This window comes from Gymnoscopelus braueri (assembly GCF_963280865.1).
Source record: "Gymnoscopelus braueri genome assembly, chromosome: 10".
NCBI classification, from domain to species: Eukaryota; Metazoa; Chordata; class Actinopteri; order Myctophiformes; family Myctophidae; genus Gymnoscopelus; species Gymnoscopelus braueri.
In genome coordinates, this window is record NC_137611.1 from 42561158 (window position 1) to 42579563 (window position 18406).

Sequence of the window (18406 nt, forward strand, 5' to 3'; positions counted from 1 at the left end):
TGCAATTGTATACACATCTATCAAGTCATGTCATCTTTATTTAGCACATTTAAAATCAACAGGAGTATCCAAAGTGCTTTCCAATCAAAGATAATTACATGTGTCTTTTTCCTTTTTCTAGGTGTGGGAAATTATTAATAAACAAGTTTGAAAAGCTGTCAAGTGTCAATGATTTCAGTTTCACTGTGCATTCTAAAATATGAAAACTGAAAAACTGTTATGGTTACTAGTCCGAACTCCATAGGCACTGAAATACCAAATATTGTGGTTTTAGGATGGAGTCATTAATTTGGGATACATTATGGTTTTAAAGTTAATAATTTGAAGCAAAGAGAAAAAAAAGAGGTAAACATTTGAGCATTTGAATCAATATATACAATCAAATGAACATACAAGTCATTCATCTGATCATATTTCTCAAAGGTCAGAACATGTGTCGTCGAAGTGTCGACACAAGTTATCCAAACCATCGCTTATATTAATAACTTAAAACCTCAGCATCATGCAATCATGGAAATGGTCCGTGAGTCCAGTAAATCACAGCAAACAGTTTAATGGACAACACTAGTGTTCTAAACTGTAATAGTGATAGTTATAGTAGTGATGTGAATGGCCAGATCAGAACATCTTAACCACTTAAACCTTACATAATTCAGCTGACCGGGCTTGACCAGGAGTTACTTGGTCAACGGCTTTTTTCCCTCAACACCAAATCTCTTTACCGAAAATGGGCGATCTACAAGCTCACTAAGATCGACTATTCTTTTTTGTAACTTATTTTTTATTATTTTCCAGGTAGAAAATTCAACGAACAAAGAAACAAATATGAGAATGACACAAACACAGAGAAATAAAATGAAATGAAAATAAATAAAGTAAAAACAAACAAAAAGACATACAAAATTGTGTTGAGGTGGGCGTTATAACACAAGGATTTACATATTAACAGATTTTTTTATTTTATTTTTTAACAATCAATCAATGAGTTACATAGATCGACTATTCTTGCAGGATGTTCGCATATTATGACATACCCAAAATAGGAATTCTACGGTGCTTAAGGCAATCTAATGTGGGCACTGTGTAGAGCTGGGTGATAGCTATTCTGTATCTGTCTTTACACACTTAGTTATTATTATATAGGCATGATTGATGATCATTTTTATCAAAAATCTCATTGTGTAAATATTTTGTGAAAGCACCAGTAGTCATCCCACCCACAATATCGTCACAATGTCGATAGAGGTATATTTGGTTCAAAATATAGTTTGTGCTGTTTGATTTGGTCCGCATGGCCCCAGCCTAGCGCTGCGTGCGCCTGCTGCTGCTGCTGCTGCTGCTCCTACTGCTGGATGCACTGGATGGATGAGGCAGGGTGGTCAGTGGAGGGAAGGTCACAGAGAGACCCAGATCCACTGCTCTGGATGTGGGGGTCCGCACGGTAGATGCTCTGGTTGTGGGGGTCCGCACGGTAGATGCTGTGGGGCTGCTGCTGGCTGAAGACCTGGAGGACCTACAGTACACACACACAGGCACGCGTTGCACACACATGCACGTGGTAGATTATATATATACCACACACACACACACACACACACACAGAATAATAATCCTTAACAAAATACTCTGTTTGAATGAGAAACTCTATCCACTCCCAATACAACCACTGAGATGCTCCTAAAGGGAAACAATGCTGATTCTGAACCTGAATCCTATTGTTGTTATGTGATGTGAGGAGATCACATTGGTTAGGTACACATAGTGTGGTTAAAAAATAATATAAAAAAATTAAAAGAGCGTATGAGAATACAAAAGCCATCAAATTATTGGCATAGGAATGTGACAAAAACAAAAAATATATCCATGAATTCAGGTCTCCATGAGTCATTTTGGGGGTGAACTATCCCTTTAACCTCAAATTTAACCCGTTCAGTGATATCTATACTAACACTTTACCGCTGAGACGGACACCCGTAAGTATTGTGGTAAAAGAGCATCAATACCTGATTTTCTGATTATATAATATCAATATTTAGACTTTCAACCAAAGCGGGCACTTGTGTAGAAACCTGGAGGCTCTTGGGAGGAAATCTCAGAGCAATTTTGATGTTAAATGGGGGTATTCTGATATCGAGTTCTAGACAGCATATTACATCGGTTGTATTTGGATCCTGTAAGGGACCCTTGGTTTGGCCTGAGACACTAACCCGGGCGAGGCTGAGCTGCGAGGGGAGCTGGTCTTGGAGCTCAGTCTGCTGCTGGGGGTGGATGATGGAGGTGATGGAAGAGTCAAGTTGGCCTGACAGACAAACGAAACGGCAAATGAAATCTAATTCTTACAACCATGTCTTTGACTTGACTCTGAAAGCATTACGAGAAAACACAGTACAAAGAATATCATGTGTCTAATAGAAACTACAGCCTTTCTCTTCCTGGAAGGTTAACATGCTGAAATATGAGCCATTGTTCCTTGCATTAATAATAGTAATAAAAAAAAAGAAAGAAAAAAGTTTTAAATCTTGTTTGAAATGACCAAACCTGCCTACCGATGATGTCACTGGTAGGCAGGTTTTCTGGACTGTCCACAGAGCACGGCTCCAGACACAGAGTGAGTAAGACAGGAATGGTGCCATCTTATAATGAGCATTAGTGAGGACCAATTATATGAACGATAAGGTTGAAAATGGGTAAAGTGGCCGTTTAAGTTTAACCCATTTAGACCTGAGGCCGATTCTAAAAAGCCCTCTAAATCCTGACCTATGTTTTCTGAAAAACTTTAAATATTTATTCAAAAATTACAACGAATGTATGTTGCTATATACTGTACTGCAGCAGGAACCCCAAAAGGGGTTCCCGTTTGAAAGGTATAGTTACAAATAGGTTTTCCCGCCCAAAATGGGTTAAGCCAGGAATGTTTATCTACGCTATAATACCTGGAGAAAGCACTTCTCTAGTTGCGTCTTCAGATCGGGGCTTTCCTCCATGGCGTCCAGCAGCATTCTGTTGAGCGTCTTGTTGAAGTCTCTCGTCTCTCTCAGTCTAATGTCCCGCTCTACACGCGTCTCCTCTCTGCTCTTACTGGCCGAGCGCACCTCCTTGGTCAGCCTGGAGCACTGCAAAGAAATGCAATTTTTTACTCGAGTAAAAGTATCGACACTGCAATGTAGACATAGGTACTCTGTTACAAGTAAAAGTCCGGAATTCAAAATGTACTTGAGTGAAAGTACAAAAGTATTGGTATCAAAATGTACTTAAAGTAGCAAAAGTAGAAAGTACTCATTATGCAGAAGGTCCCATTTCAAAAGATTTTTTTTTTTTGGCAGATTAGCAGATCTGCAAGCTCACATCGCGACGCATTGTGAGCTTGTAGATCGGCTATTTTCAAATAGCCAAAATTTAAATAGGGCTGAAGGGGTTAATGTATGTTTTGTAATAATAATCCAAATCTACAAAGTAACTAGTAACTAAAGTTTTCAAATAATTGTAGTGGAGTAAAAGTACAATACTTGGATCCAAGATGTAGTGGAGTAGAAGTAAAAGTATTGGAAATTGGAAATACTCAAGTAAAGTACAAAATAAATACCTCAAAATTGTACTTAGTAATAGCTGATCTACAAGTTATTGTGAGTTTGTAGATGTGCTATTTTCACGGAACTTTCGCCCTCATAATAGGCTCGGGTTCAAGAAGTTAGAACTGTGATAACCTACAGTATATTGTTATTCTGTGTTTACACATGAAACTATTAAGTGTTTTGGGTGTTTGTGTGTACACAGTCCACAGATGAGTTTTTTTTCTCTGACATCATTTGTTAGGTATCTGCTAGGCCTGTCACAATTATGACATAATCGCCTAATCGCAAATATCGTCAATAATCGTCATAATCGTTGAAAAACGTTCATACATGTTCAAACATTTTCCCAAAATACCAGAAATAGCAGATCAACAAGCTCACAATGTGTTTTACTTTTTTTTAAAGTATAAAATTATTAAATATGTCAGTAATTTATTTGTATATAGAAGCTTGTCATATCTGCCCTGAGCAATTTTTGTTTTGGATAGTTAAAGCCTAAAAGGCAAACAAAAATGAATTTGTATTGATATGTGCAATGCCAAAAACACAATTAAATCACTAATCGCAATTATTTGTGTCTCAATTAATCATCAACTTAAATGTGTAATCGTGACAGCCCTGCTAATGGCACTGAATCCACACTCTTTACTGAGGCATTATTGGTCACTGGAACACCAGACGGTAAACGTAAAAGGGGCCGACCCAAGAACGCCTGACGTAGGACAGTGGAGGGGGAGCTGAAGACCCTGTAGTATCACCCCTGGGGCACTATAAAGACACTGACCTACAGTACAACAGACAGGAGTGGAATGCTGTTTCCCAACATGCCAGTCGGCGTAAAGGGCATTAAAGGGATAGTTCACCCCCAAAAATACTTTTTTTCTATCGATTAGTCACTCCATGAAGACTTGAATTCATGGATATTTTTTTTGTTTTTGTCACATTCCTCAGCCAATAATTTGATGACCAGCGGACCGGTAGGCAGCGGTTCCGGTAGGAGACACAAAGGAGACTCTTTGCGTCTCCTACCGGAACAGCTGCCGGTCATCAAATTATTGTCTTAGGAAAAAATATCCATGAATTCAAGTCTCCATGGGGTGACTAATCGATAGAAAACATTTATTTTTGGGGGTGAACTATCCCTTTAAGTCAGTAAAGTAAGGTCTACTCTAGACTTGTGTAGTGTAATGCTGGGGATTTGAACCCAGGCCTCCCGCGCAGGGAGGGACACTAAAGCTAAACATCTTATCCACTAGCCTAAAGGGGAATTCTGCCCCTTAAGTACAGTAGCACGTACTGTAGAGACTATAGTGTGACACTTGATGCGGTGATGAGCGACGTGCATGTGTGTGCTGAGCAGCATCAAACCTGTTTAGTGACCCGGTTGAGTTTGTCCCTCTGAGAGGCCAGCTCTTTGTTGAGCTGAACAATGTGGGACTGCGTCTGCTCTACCCGCTCACTCTGCACGTTCACTTCCTCCTGCACCACACCGTCCAGTGTGCTGTTCATCTCCTGGATGGATGGAGGAAAAAGTACTGAATTCTTTTTACTTAAGTAAAAGTATCAATACCACCAATGTAGAGGTACTCTGTTACAAGTAAAAAGGCCTGTGTTCAAAATGCTACTTGAGTAAAAGTACGAAAGTATTGGCATCAAAATATACTTAAAGTTCCAAAAGTAAAAGTACTATAATGTTTGAAAGTAGCAGATCTACAAGCTCACAACGCGTCGCGATGCGACGCGTTGTGAGTTTGTAGATCGGCTATTTTCAAATATGTATAAAGCCTATGTATAAAATAGGGCAAAAGTGCTTTATGTGTGTTTTATAATAATACAATAATTTATATCTGCAAAGTAACTAGTAACTAAAGTTTTCAAATAATTGTAGTGGAGTAAAAGTAGAAGTAAAAGTATTGAAAATGGGAAATACTCCAGTAAAGTAAATAGTCCTCAAAAGTGTACATTAAGTACAGTACTTGAGTAAATGTACTTGGTTACTTTACACCACTGTCTCCTGGATGTGGAGGAAGGTGGACCAACGCACGCACGCACACGCGCACACACACACACACACACACACACACACACACACACACACACACACACACACACACACACACACACACACACACACACACACACACACACACACACACACACACACACACACACACACACACACACACAGTGAAGCATGTAAGTGGTACAGGTACAGGGAGTTGTTGAACCAGTCTATTGTCAGCCTGCCCTCTTATTTCAGACACAGGAGAATGTAAACGATAGCACAGCAGGGTTTATCCTTACAAGCTATGTAACTAAAGACAAAAGCTAAAATGAGGGTAAAGGACATTCTAGTGCACGGCAGCACACGTGAAAGGCCGGGAAAGAATTACGGGAAGGAAGGCCAGACAAACAAACAAAAGAAAAACACATTTAGAGCACTGTGATCAAATTCCGCTATTAGTTTTAAAAGCATTGACCTTCCATGTTTCATAATAAAGCAAAACTGACACACTCTTACTCAAAGACCAGGGTTTTCCAAACGGTTTCAGTTCAAGACCCAAAAGAGAAATTTTGTGTCTTCCCAAAAATAACACAAATATTTCGAATAATCCACTTAAAGAGTAACACTTCTGGGTACATTTTTTATGAAGTTGAATGGGCTTATATCGGACTGATCAAATGAAAAATGAGGGTCGCCTCACGCATTAGGACAATAGCAGTCACCAGAACCAAGGACGTGTGTTGTCAATGAGTATAACATGGTTAACATGTAGTTTGATGTTCAATAGGCTTATACTGTATACTATAGGAGGGGGGGGCGTGTCTGATCAAATGAATATGAAACATCTCAATATTTATTCAAGCAACTTAAAAGCTGTCTGGGGTGCACGCAATAGGCTGAGTAGATGACATCAGACGTGTTTTTAAAGTGAAATACCCATTTAAACCCTATCTTAAAAAAAGCAGAGATAGCCGATCTACAAGCTCACAACGCGGCGTGATGTGATACGTTGTGAGCTTGTAGATCTGCCATTTTGTTATTTTTTTTGTAGGAAAGGTTAAAAAACGGGATATCTACTCCCAACCCATAAAAACGGGTCCGTAAACCAAAATGGGCCCAGAACCCTGTCATAATGACCTGTATGTCTTCCTGCAATTCTCTGATCTGTCGTTTCTTGTATTTGAGTTTCTCCACAGCTGCTCTCTCTTGCTCCTCCAACTTCAGCTTCTTCTGGTATTCTGCACCTAAAAAAACACACACACACACACACACACACACACACACACACACACACACACACACACACACACACACACACACACACACACACACACACACACACACACACACACACACACACACACACACACACGAACATACTGTAGTGGGTCCATTTTCTCGTTCAAAATTCTCATCCGAACACACAAAATAGAAAAACTTCTCATCTGTCTGAGACCAGATAATGACGCCAGATGTGAACGTTCAGTGCAGAATAGACGATTAGTACCACTTCATGGTGTTCCTAGCATAGCATAAATGACGTGCCGATTCCATTGAAAACAATCCAAACATACACTGAACTCAGGTGGAAAAAAAGCCTTGAATTGCAGCTTTAACACTTTACAATTTACTTTGAACATTCTACTTTGCAGAATGAGGATTGTATTTATTCTTCCTTTTGGGCGGTCCTTGGAATCGATCAAATACGAAGACATTGATAAGTAACATATCAACGTCTTCATATTTGATTGATTGTTAGAATGATAGGTTGAATCACCGGGTAGGACTTGAATCATGAAATTAGCTGTGCTTCCTTCATCCAGTAAGTGCTAGACTCAGGTACTATGGTGAAGGCTTTGTAGTAGGAGTTGTATACAGTACTGTACATACTAGGCTCAGGTACTCAGTGGTGGAAAAAGTAGTAAAAGTATCAATACTGCAATATAGAAATACTCTGTTACAAGTAAAAGTCCGGAATTCAAAATGTACTTGAGTAAAAGTACAAAAGTATTGGCATCAAAATTTACTTAAAGTACCAAAATTAAAAGTACTCATTATGCAGAATGTCCCATTTCAAGTTTTCAAATGTATAACAATCTTTTGAAAATAGCAGATCTACAAGCTCACAATGCGTCGCATCGCGACGCATTGTGAGCTTGTAGATCGGCTATTTTCAAATGGCCGAATGTAAATTAATTAATTAATGTAAATTTTGTAATAATAATTAAAATCTACAAAGTAACTAGTAACTAAAGTTTTCAAATAATTGTAGTGGAGTAAAAGTACAATATTTGCCTCTGAGATGTAGTGGAGTAGAAGTTAAAATACAGAAGATTGGAGATACTCCATTAAAGTGAAAATTCCTCAAAATTGTACTTAAGTACAGTACTTGAGTAAATGTACTTAGTTACTTTACACCACTGGGTAGGAGTTACACAGTACGTACTAGACTCAGGTACTTTGGTGAAGGCTTTGCGGTAGGATGCGTTACAGCTGTTGATGAGCTGCAGAGTGTTCTCGAACGCCGTAATCTCCTTCTCCATCTTGCGTATTTCGCCGTCCAGGCCGTCTCCCTTCCGCTTCAGCTCCTCCCTCTCTTGGGCAGCCTGGTGACCAGCCAGTCAACGTGTTATAACATACTCTTAACCACTTAAAGTTATAGTGATATTCTTTTGGTTAAAACATTTGTGTTTGTTTGTTTGTTAAAAAGTTAAAGCCCTTTATTCTGATAGTAGTCATCGATAGTTTTTTTTGCTCAATAACAGAGGTCTCCTGTCTCTCCAGCTCTTTAATAAACAGAAAATATATTTTCAGTTGGGTTTGCAAATTTCATCCAATCAGGAGAGAGTACCCATTTATCAGATTAAAATGTTTAGTGTTCCAGTTCCAATTTTGTCTGCTCATTTCTTTGTGTCATCACTTCCAATTTGCAACACCACAGAACTTGTAGATCAGCAATGTTTTGTATGCGTTTTTGGAACTTTTTTTAAATGCTCGCCTATAATGACATGCCCAAAATAGGGGACAAAAATAGAAAGGTCATTTTTACCTTTATGACATAATAAGCCTGTGACATCTCCTCTTCACCTTCAGGAGCGGCCATTGAAAAGGTCAGAATCTCGTAGCGTTTCCTCATGATGTCGATCTTAGACAGTCTCTCATGCACCTCCGCACTGAAAACGTGTATATAAGATGTTTGTTTGGGGGGATGTTAAATATGTATAATTTCTAATGAATACTCAAATGTAATACAACCGCACAAAAGCATCATTACAACCCGGCACTGAAAACACACTCTATTAAACTTAAAATTGTTTTTCAATTTAAAGTTTAAACCATTTAAGACGTATATACTTAGTCGTACAACAAAACATAAAATATACTATCTACTCTACAAGATAAAACATTATCACAATGCCTTGAGAGCTTGTACAGTAGATCTGCTATTTTCTACATTTTTTTAAATGTGAAATTCTTTTAATCGATTCTGAGATTTCTTTAACGGGAAAATTCGGCAAAAGTACAGTTCACTGTCAAAATATGTCAGTCTTGTCCAAGGCTCTAGATCCAAGCTCTAGCACGTCTGCGTGTTCCTGTACCTGATCCCCTGTCTCTCCTGGTCGTTGATCTTGATGTGCATGTTGAGCACCTCCCTGTGCTCCCTGATCTCCTCCTGTCTCTCCTTCATCGCTTCCTGCATCTGCAGCCTCCTCTTCTCCTGGGACAGGACGCCGTCGGCGTGCTCGTACAGCCGGTCTCTCTGGCGCTTCACCTGCAGCCTCAGGATCTTCTCTTCCACCATGGTGTCCTGATGGGGTCAAGAACAAAGCATATACCACTGGTTTCTAAACAGGGGACCCCCCAAGGCATCCTTGAGTGGGTTCCAGGCAGTGTTGATTTTGTCGACTAAAACTATGACATTTTTTTTGTCGACTACCTTTTTTCACTGAGACGCGTCGCAATTCTGGGAAATTGCAAAGTGTGGTTGCGCCGACGCGGGTCGCGGCCGCCGGGACTGGAGGAATACCGTCGGAGGCCGCGCGACGTGCGATTCGAATTCAGTGCCGATCGGATCCTGCGTTCGCGACACGTGCCGTTTTGATTTGAGGAATTGGGCCCTCCCACTAAAGAAACAGGCCCCTCCCACAAATGTAACGGCACAATTGTATAGTCACGTCACTCCTGAGATCACTTGTGTTTCATTTTGAGAGGATTGATCCCCCAAAAATAATGTTTTTGCGTCAAACGGTTACATTTTGTGCATTTGTGGCGCCCCCTATGGATCAAAGTGGAAATGCTTTTAGGGATTCGTTGAGTAAACCACCCTCGACATGTGATTAAATTTGGGATTGACTGGACGTTTCGTCTGCGTTTTTTGGCATTTTTTGTAAAACGGGCCCCTCCCGCTAACTTTGGAATCCAATTACGGACGAACGGTATGGACTATCAAAATTCTGCTTGGATATGTTTATCGCATGTCTGTCTCCAGGGATCATGTGTACCGATTTTTCAAAATCTGTAGGAGGAGGAGCTAAAAGTGTGTTTTGAAGAAAATTCTAAATGGCGGAAAATCTATCCAGACGGAAATTGGCGTGGCGTGGGAGTTGCGTCATGACCCAAGGAATCCAGGGGTAAAGATGTTTTGATTCTACGACCTACGGTTCAAAAGTTATAGGCCAAAAGGTAAAGTTGGCTGTTATAGCGCCACCATGTGGCCGACTGGTGTAAATTATTTTAAAGTAAATTGGCAATAAACTATGAACCTTCCCTCAAAGTCTTAACCCTAGCCCTTACGATTTCCGAGACAAAAATACTTGAATGGGAGTTTTTGCAATTCCCATTATAAGTCAATGGGGAAATTTAATGCACTAATAAATCAATATCAATTAAAATATGGAACCAATCTCCAAGCAGTCTAGTCCCGGTGAAGCCGGTCAATTTGACATATGACACGAGTGTGGGGAAAATAAACTGTGGGAGAAATAGCGCGCAAAAATAAAGTTTATCTAGAATAATAAAGTCGGAAGAGTACTATAGTCTGGTTGCCCTATTCGGGCAACCACACTAACTATAAAAAGTGTAAATGGAGTTTCTAGGTGAAAGTGTTTCTTGAGGTGCCAAAACTTTTAAAGGAGTATATTTCTAAAACTATTAAACATTGCGTGTGGATTCACACAAGAGCGGATCTTTCGGCATGTCGCGCAGACCGTGCGTTTATCTGCTCTACACGACTTGTCCATTTGAAGCATAAAACTGCTGGAGGCAGGAGCTGATTTTCCCCTCAGATTGTCCAATCGGGTGAATCGAAGGCGTACCGTCTCAAGACTCAGGAAGCACCATGGTGCTCAAGGCAGAAGGCTACGGGGAGGGTCCTGAAAGTGAGTGACAGGTGCGTCACTCCCGTTTTTTAGAATCCGCTCGCTGCAAAAAACTGTGGCCGCGCACAACCTGCGTTTAACAGCAGCCGACCATGTTTTGGTGGGAGCGGCGGAGCGCGCCCTAAGTATGTAGGACTAGTAGCCTGCCAAAGTTTGGACTTTTCCCCCTAATATCAAAAAAACGCTGTGATATTAGTCTGGAATCTCTGTGGTCCCTCACAACTTCGGAGGGAGAGAAGTCCAGTCTGGAACCAGGCAATTGTCAATTAAAATGGACATTTAAAGGGAAAAATGTACAAACTTTGGCAGGCTACTAGTCCTACATACTTACACCTAGTAACCCCATTCATACTTTAAAATGTTCATCTTACTGTGGCCTGAAAATGAATCTTTGAAATGTTTCATAGTTTTAGAAATATACTCCTTTAAAAGTTCAGAAATGTATAATGGAGGTCGATGGAGGCACCTAAAAAAGAACAAAAAAAAACTTTCACCTAGAAACTCCATTCACAATTTTAAAATTCCACCTTAGGGCGCGCTTCCACCGCACTTTTATTTTACCTCTGGGGCAGAATCTGCCAATGCTTTGTCAATGTAAATGCGCGGATTCACGCAAGAGCGGATATTTCCGCCTGTCGCGCAGACCTTGCGCGACAGGCGACCTTATCCGCTCTACACGACTGGTCCATTTGAAGCAGAAAACTGCTGGAGGCAGGAGCAAATTTTTCCCCTCTGTCCAATCGGGTGAGTCGAAGGCGGACCGTCCAAAGACTCAGGAAGCACCATGGTGCTCAAGGCAGCAGGCGGTGCGGGCTACGGGGAGGGTCCTGAAAGTGAGTGACAGGCGCGTCACTCCCGTTTTTTAGAATCCGCTGGTTGCAAAAAACTGTGGCTGCGCACAACCTGCGTTTAACGCTAGCCGACCATGTTTTGGTGGGAGCGCGCCCTTACTGTTGACATGTATGCTTGAGATTTTTTCTTTGAAATCATTTGTAGTTTTGGAAATATTCAACTTTAAGCGCCCAATGCATTGTCAATGCAGCAATGGACATTTAAAGGGAAACAAGTACAAACTTTGGCAGGCTACGAATCCTATACTAGTAATCCCATTCACACTTTAAAATGTTCATCTAAGTTACTGTGGACATGTTTGCCTGAAAATGAATCTTTGAAATGTCTCATAGTTTTAGAAATATACTCCCTTAAAAAATAATAATAATAATAATAATAATTTTTAACTAAAATCTTTGCTTCTGGGGGATTCTATGAAAATGAAAAAAATAAAAAAATTACGTTGCTATAATATCAGTGGTCCTCATACTTTTTTTGTAAAAGCCCATAAGTATAAAATAATGGTTACACAGATGTGTTCCCGGTCTTGAAGGGTCAAAGCCAGTCCAAACTAATGCAACTCCTTGCAACATGTATACATGACATAACTACTTCATTATATACATCTTCCTCAATGGCAGTTTGCAAGGAGTTACAATGTTGCGGTCTGGCCTTATTTACACACTCTTAGGAAACCCTGTATGTCCATAAACGGTTACTTTAGTGTTCCAATGGATCTAATGCAGTTATCGTTTAGTGACAAGTTGTTGTTGTTGACACTTTTCATTGGCTCAATATTCATAAACACACACTTAATTTGCTCTGACGAAGTTAATTTACACACAAAAAAAAAAGTTAAAACGCGGAGATAGGAGGTTTCTGCCCGACATCGTGTAGATTAGGCCAGACCGCAACATTGTAACTCCTTGCAAAAAGGAAGATGGTTGCAAGTAGTTGCATGTTGCAAGTAGTTGCATGTTGCAAGGAGTTTCCCGGTGGTAATGACGCAAACAGCCCTTTTGCATGCGGTTGGGGGAAGCCTCGCTCCTTCCCCTATTGGGCGGGCGCACGGGCGGGGACTTCTTTCCTCTACATTAGAAGAGTTAGGACGTCACATTCTAATACAGCCCGAATACCCAATTTCAGCACCAGCCTCAGTGGCGCACCTCGCTAATCATTAAACTCTAAATCCATCACCACTGAGAGTCTGGGTTTGACTCCCGCTTGGGACAATACTTTTTCAAACAACCGCAGAATAAAATGTACACCTACATGTATTGTATATAAGGAGCTCCTCAGTGTTCACAGACCACAGTTTGAACAACAAGACACTTCTCTGACCTCTCTTCAACACTTTGAAACAGGTATCTATGCTTTTATTTGATTGGCTTTATTATATGATTGCTATCTTTATTATATTATTATTATTATTATACTTATTATTATTATTATTAGTAGTATTAGTATTAGTATTAGTATTAGTATTAGTATTATTATTATTATTATTATTGTATTGTCTTTATTATATAGACATGCAATGATTGCTATCTCGAATATAGAGTTATTAAAGCCATTAAGACCTGAGGTCGATTCTACAAAATACCTTCTAAATCAGTAGTTCTAGATTTTTTCTCCTGCTAAGGACCCCCCACAATGACATGTATTTGGCCGCGGACCACCCCCCCCCCCCCCATCTGATTTTTTTTTGTGCCAGAGACCCCCAGAAGAGAAGATTTGTGTTTTAAAAAAATAGCAAAATTATTAAAACATTTTTCATACACTTTAATTATTTTTCAAACAAATGTTCCAAAAATAGCAGATTTGTCCCGCGCTGTGAGCTTGTACGTCTGCTATTTTTTGAGAACCACTTGTTCTAAATCACTGTTCTCAATCCTGAGACATTTCTGAACATTTTTTAGGTATTTTTTATTTACTTGAGTATTTCCACTTTTCTGTACTTTTACTTCTACTCCACTACATCTCAGAGGCAAATATTGTACTTTTACTCCACTACAATTATTTGAAAACTTTAGTTATTAGTTACTTTGTCGATTTGTATTATTATTAGAAAACATACATAAACCAGCATGTACCTTCATTGTTTTGATATTTTAGGTTTTAGGAGAAGTATGGAGAATGTGACCACAACTGCTGTTTATCACAATAAAGAGATGGATCTGACTTATTTTCTATCAATTACACACCCCATGAAGCATTGAATGTATTGTGTGTCCGGTAGGAGACACAAAGGAGACTCTTTGAGTCTCCTACCGGAGAGACCGCCGGTTATCAAATTATTGGTTAAAAAACAAAAATATCTCCATGAATTCAAGGCTTCATGGGGTGTGTAATTGATAGAAAATACGTTTTTTTTTGGGTGAACTACTCCTTTAATTGTTTTGTTATTTTAGGTTTTATGAAAATGATTGAGATTATGACCACAACTGCTGTTTATCACAATATCTTTATAGATGGATCTGTCTGGTGATAATGGTTCTTCCTGGGAAGACGATGATGATGATTATATGAATCTATGGGATATAAACTATAATGTTGCAACATCCTTGTGGATCATGTCCCTCGTCATCTACGGCCTGGTCTTTGTGCTCGGCGTGTTGGGGAACGGTGTCGTCATCTGGGCGACGGGCTTCAAAATGAAGAAAACCGTCAACACCGTTTGGTACCTCAGCCTTGCTGTGGCCGACTTCCTGGTTACAGCGTTCCTGCCCCTGACCATCACATACACGGCTATGTACGAATACTGGCCTTTTGGCAATTTCATGTGCAAAATGGACGGTATCGTTTTCTTCATGAACATGTATGCCAGCGTCTACACCCTGGTGGTCATCAGTGTTGACAGGTGTGTATGTGTGGTGTGTCCAGTGTGGGCCCAGAACCACCGCAGCGTCAGAACGGCGTCTTGGGTGAGTCTGGGTGTCTGGGTGCTGGCCTTGGCTCTGAGCTCCCCTAACTTCATTTTTAGGTATGTATACAAACGGTATACCACTGTATACCTCTTTTGCGAGTACGACTTTGAGCTCCCCATGATAATCACTCACTTCCTCATGGGGTTCGTGGTCCCTTTCATCGTCATCGTCTCCTGCTATTCTGTCATCATCTACCGGCTCAGGAATAATCGCTTGCTGGCCGGCCATTCAGGTCGCACCCTCAGAATCATAGCAACTGTTATCACAGCATTTTTCCTGTGCTGGGCTCCCTTTCATATCATGCATCAGATTGATTTTGTGAATTGGCAATTGTCACACAGTGACACACTGCTTTATGTGACCAAGTTCGGGATCCCCATCGCCACCGGCCTGGCAGTTCTCAACAGCTGCCTGAACCCACTGCTGTACGTGTTCATGGGTCAGGATTTCAAGGCTGTATTCCGCAGCTCTATCCTAAAGGTGCTGGAGAAAGCCTTCGCTGAAGAGCTGTCTCAGACCACTTGCACTAACCCAGGGAGAACCACTGAAGGGATTCCCTTGTCTGAGACCCAGGTTTAGGATTGTCTTTGCATTACTTTAACCCATTCAAACCGGGAACGCATCTCTGTCAGTTTTAGATTTCTTTGGGCTATTCAAAAATAGCAGATATACAAGCTCATAGCGTAGCACCCCGTGCCACGCTATGAGCTTGTAGATCTGCTATTTTTGGGGGGGAAATCGTGGAAAATGTGTGCAAATCGCTTCCATAAATAAATAATTCTAAATAAAGGTTTGTGCTCTGAGTTCTATCTGTTTCATTTAGCAATAAAAGAAAGAGGCTTGTTTTAAAACGCTTTAAAAAAACATTGAGTGTCAACAGAAAAGTAAACAGTAAAGTCTGGGCGGGTTTTTTGGCTATTCAAATAATTATTAGAATTTGAATATTTGAATGAGCTTGTAGATCTACTATTTCATTTTAATCATGAACATTTGTGGAAATATTTGAATATATGTATTTTGTTAAACATATTTAACTCAAATCTTTGCTTCTGGGGGGTCCCTGGAACAACATATTTTGAGATGGTGGGGGGGGGTGGAAATACATATGTTGGGGGTCCTTGACAAAACCAATTGAGAACCACTGATATAGCAATATATGTTTTTCAGAAAACTGTCTAGAATACATTGTGTAGAATCTGCCTTCAGGTCTTGAAGGGTTAAAAGTTCAGAAATGTATAATGGAGGTCGGTGGAGGATTTTGGCACCTAAAGAAAACCTCAAAAACACTTTCACCTAGAAACTCCATTCACAATTTTAAAATTCCACCTTACTGTTGACATGCATGCTTGAGATTTCTTCTTTGAAATCATTTGTAGTTTTGGAAATATTTAACTTTAAGCGCCCAATGCATCGTCAATGCGGCAATGGACATGGGGGGACGTGGGAATGACCCATCATGTTCATGTAATGTCAATGTACAAAGCTTAGTGTGCTTGTCTACTGTCTTTACCATTAGCTGTGGTATAGACTCTATAACCGTAGAACCATTTACAGTTATCGTTCTTGGTGTGGCGGGACAGCCCTCTACACTTATTTATATTTCACATCACATTTGTCATTGTGTAAAATGATCTAAAACACAGCATGAGCACTTGTTAGTGTCAGGTTACTTTTGGTCAAAGCGGGGATCGAACTGGCGACATTGGGATCCATACTTCCCCTTCTTAGAAACATAATTCCTTCCAGCAGGACTTTACATAACAATGTTCCCCAGCTTTAGCTCAGTCGGAAGAGCTCTCGACTTCATACCACAAGATCATGGGATCAAATCCCAGCACAGGATTTTCAGTTCAAGGACCCTTTAGCTGAGAGAAAGATGAAGCAGGGATCCCACGTTCCTGACACGTGCCGTTTTGATTTGAGGAAATAGGCCCCTCCCACTAAAGAAACAGGCCCTCCCACAAATGTAGCGGGCCAATGACATCGTCATGTCACTCCTGAGATCACTTGCTTTTCTTTTTGAGAGAACTGATCCCCCAAAAATGCAATGTTTTTGCATCAAACAGTTAAGTTTTGCGCATTTGTGGCGCCCCCTATGGATCAAAGTTGAAATGTTTTTGGGGATTTGTTGAGTAAACCACCCTCGACATGTGGTTCAAATTTGGGATTGATTGGACGTTTCGTTCGTGTTTTTTGGCATTCTTTGTAAAACGGGCCCCTCCCACTAACTTTGGAAGCCAATTATGGACGAACGATAAGGACTATCAAAATGCCGTTTGGATATGTTTATCGCTAGGGTCCAGAGATCATGTGTACCGATGTACCGACGAAATTTGGATATGTGTAATATGTGGGAGGAGGAGCTAAAAATGTGTTTTGAAGAAAATTCAAAATGGCGGAAAATCTATCCAGACGCAAATGGGCGTGGCCTATATGGGGAGTTGCGTCATGACCCAAGGAGTCCAGGGGTAAAGATTTTTTCATTTTACAACCTACGGTTCAAGTTATAGGCCAAAAGGTAAAGTGGGCTGATATAGCGCCACCATGTGGCCAAATGGTGTGATAATTTTTTTAAGAAAGAAAAATAATACTTGAATTTGAGTTTGTTCACTTTTCCATTAAAGTGGATGGGGAAATTTAATGCACTAATAAATCAATATCGGAACATCTATCCTGACGCAAATGGGCGTGGCCTATATGGGGAGATGCGTCGTGACCCAAGGAATCCAGGGGGAAATAAATTTTGATTTTACAAGCTACGGTTCAAGTTATAGGCCAAAAGGTAAAGTGGGCTGCTATAGCGCCACCATGTGGCCGAATGGTGTGATAATTTTTTTAAACAATTTCGGACTAAATTATGAACCTCCCCTCCAAATCTGGTATCTCTAGCTCTTACGGTTTCTGAGAAAAAAAATACTTGAATTTGAGTTTGTTAACTTTTCCATTAAAGTGGATGGGGAAATTTAATGCACTAATAAATCAATATCGGAACATCTATCCTGACGCAAATGGGCGTGGCCTATATGGGGAGATGCGTCGTGACCCAAGGAATCCAGGGGAAAATAAATTTTGATTTTACAACCTACAGTTCAAGAGTTATAAGCCAAAACGTGAAGGGGGCTGTTATAGCGCCACCATGAGGCCGAATGGTGTGATAAATTCGGACTAAATTATGAACATCCCCTCCAAATCTGGTAACTCTAGCTCTTACGGTTTCTGAGAAAAAAATACTTGAATTTGAGTTTTTTCACTTTTCCATTAAAGTGGATGGGGAAATTTAATGCACTAATAAATCAATATCAATTAAACTATTTAACCAATCTCTTAGCAAAATACAAGCGCACGATTCCCGGTCAAGCCGGTCATTTTGACATATGGCACGACATTGGGGGATAAAAACTGTGGGAGGAGTAGCGGCCCGAAATAAAGTTTATCTAGAAAGAATAATAAAGTGTATAGAGTACTATAGTCTGGTTGCCCTGTTAGGGCAACCACACTAATAAAGTTTATAGAGTACTATAGTCTGGTTGCGCATTCGGGCTAGCCTGGTAAACCCTCCCTCCGGAAATCTCATTTCCATTTGATTGAAATCAAATGGAAATGAGATTTCCGGAGGGAGGGTTTACCAGGCTACATTCGGGCAACCACACTAACTAAGCTATGATGACTAAAACTAAGGCTAAATATATTGAC

At 40.3% G+C, this 18406-nt stretch overlaps 2 protein-coding genes across 2 annotated transcripts in view; one reads left to right on the forward strand and one right to left on the reverse strand.

Moving 5' to 3' along the window:
• Positions 1 to 1285: 1285 nt before the first annotated feature.
• Positions 1286 to 18406, reverse strand: part of ccdc39 (coiled-coil domain 39 molecular ruler complex subunit) — a 29167-nt gene continuing 12046 nt past the window's right edge. The window contains exons 13-20 of the mRNA XM_080440054.1: positions 9177 to 9385; positions 8627 to 8750; positions 8024 to 8183; positions 6715 to 6821; positions 4941 to 5084; positions 2934 to 3113; positions 2208 to 2299; positions 1286 to 1513 (exon numbers count right to left, since the gene is read on the reverse strand). Coding sequence (XP_080296180.1) covers positions 1303 to 1513; positions 2208 to 2299; positions 2934 to 3113; positions 4941 to 5084; positions 6715 to 6821; positions 8024 to 8183; positions 8627 to 8750; positions 9177 to 9385 — 1227 coding nt within the window. The 3' untranslated portion in view covers positions 1286 to 1302. The remainder of the gene's footprint in view (positions 1514 to 2207; positions 2300 to 2933; positions 3114 to 4940; positions 5085 to 6714; positions 6822 to 8023; positions 8184 to 8626; positions 8751 to 9176; positions 9386 to 18406) is intronic.
• LOC308092794 (chemerin-like receptor 1) lies at positions 14360 to 15292 on the forward strand (the record flags this gene model as incomplete). The annotated part of the gene is made up of 1 exon (XM_080438892.1): positions 14360 to 15292. One exon carries the CDS (start codon positions 14360 to 14362, stop codon positions 15290 to 15292), a length of 933 nt encoding a protein of 310 aa, XP_080295018.1.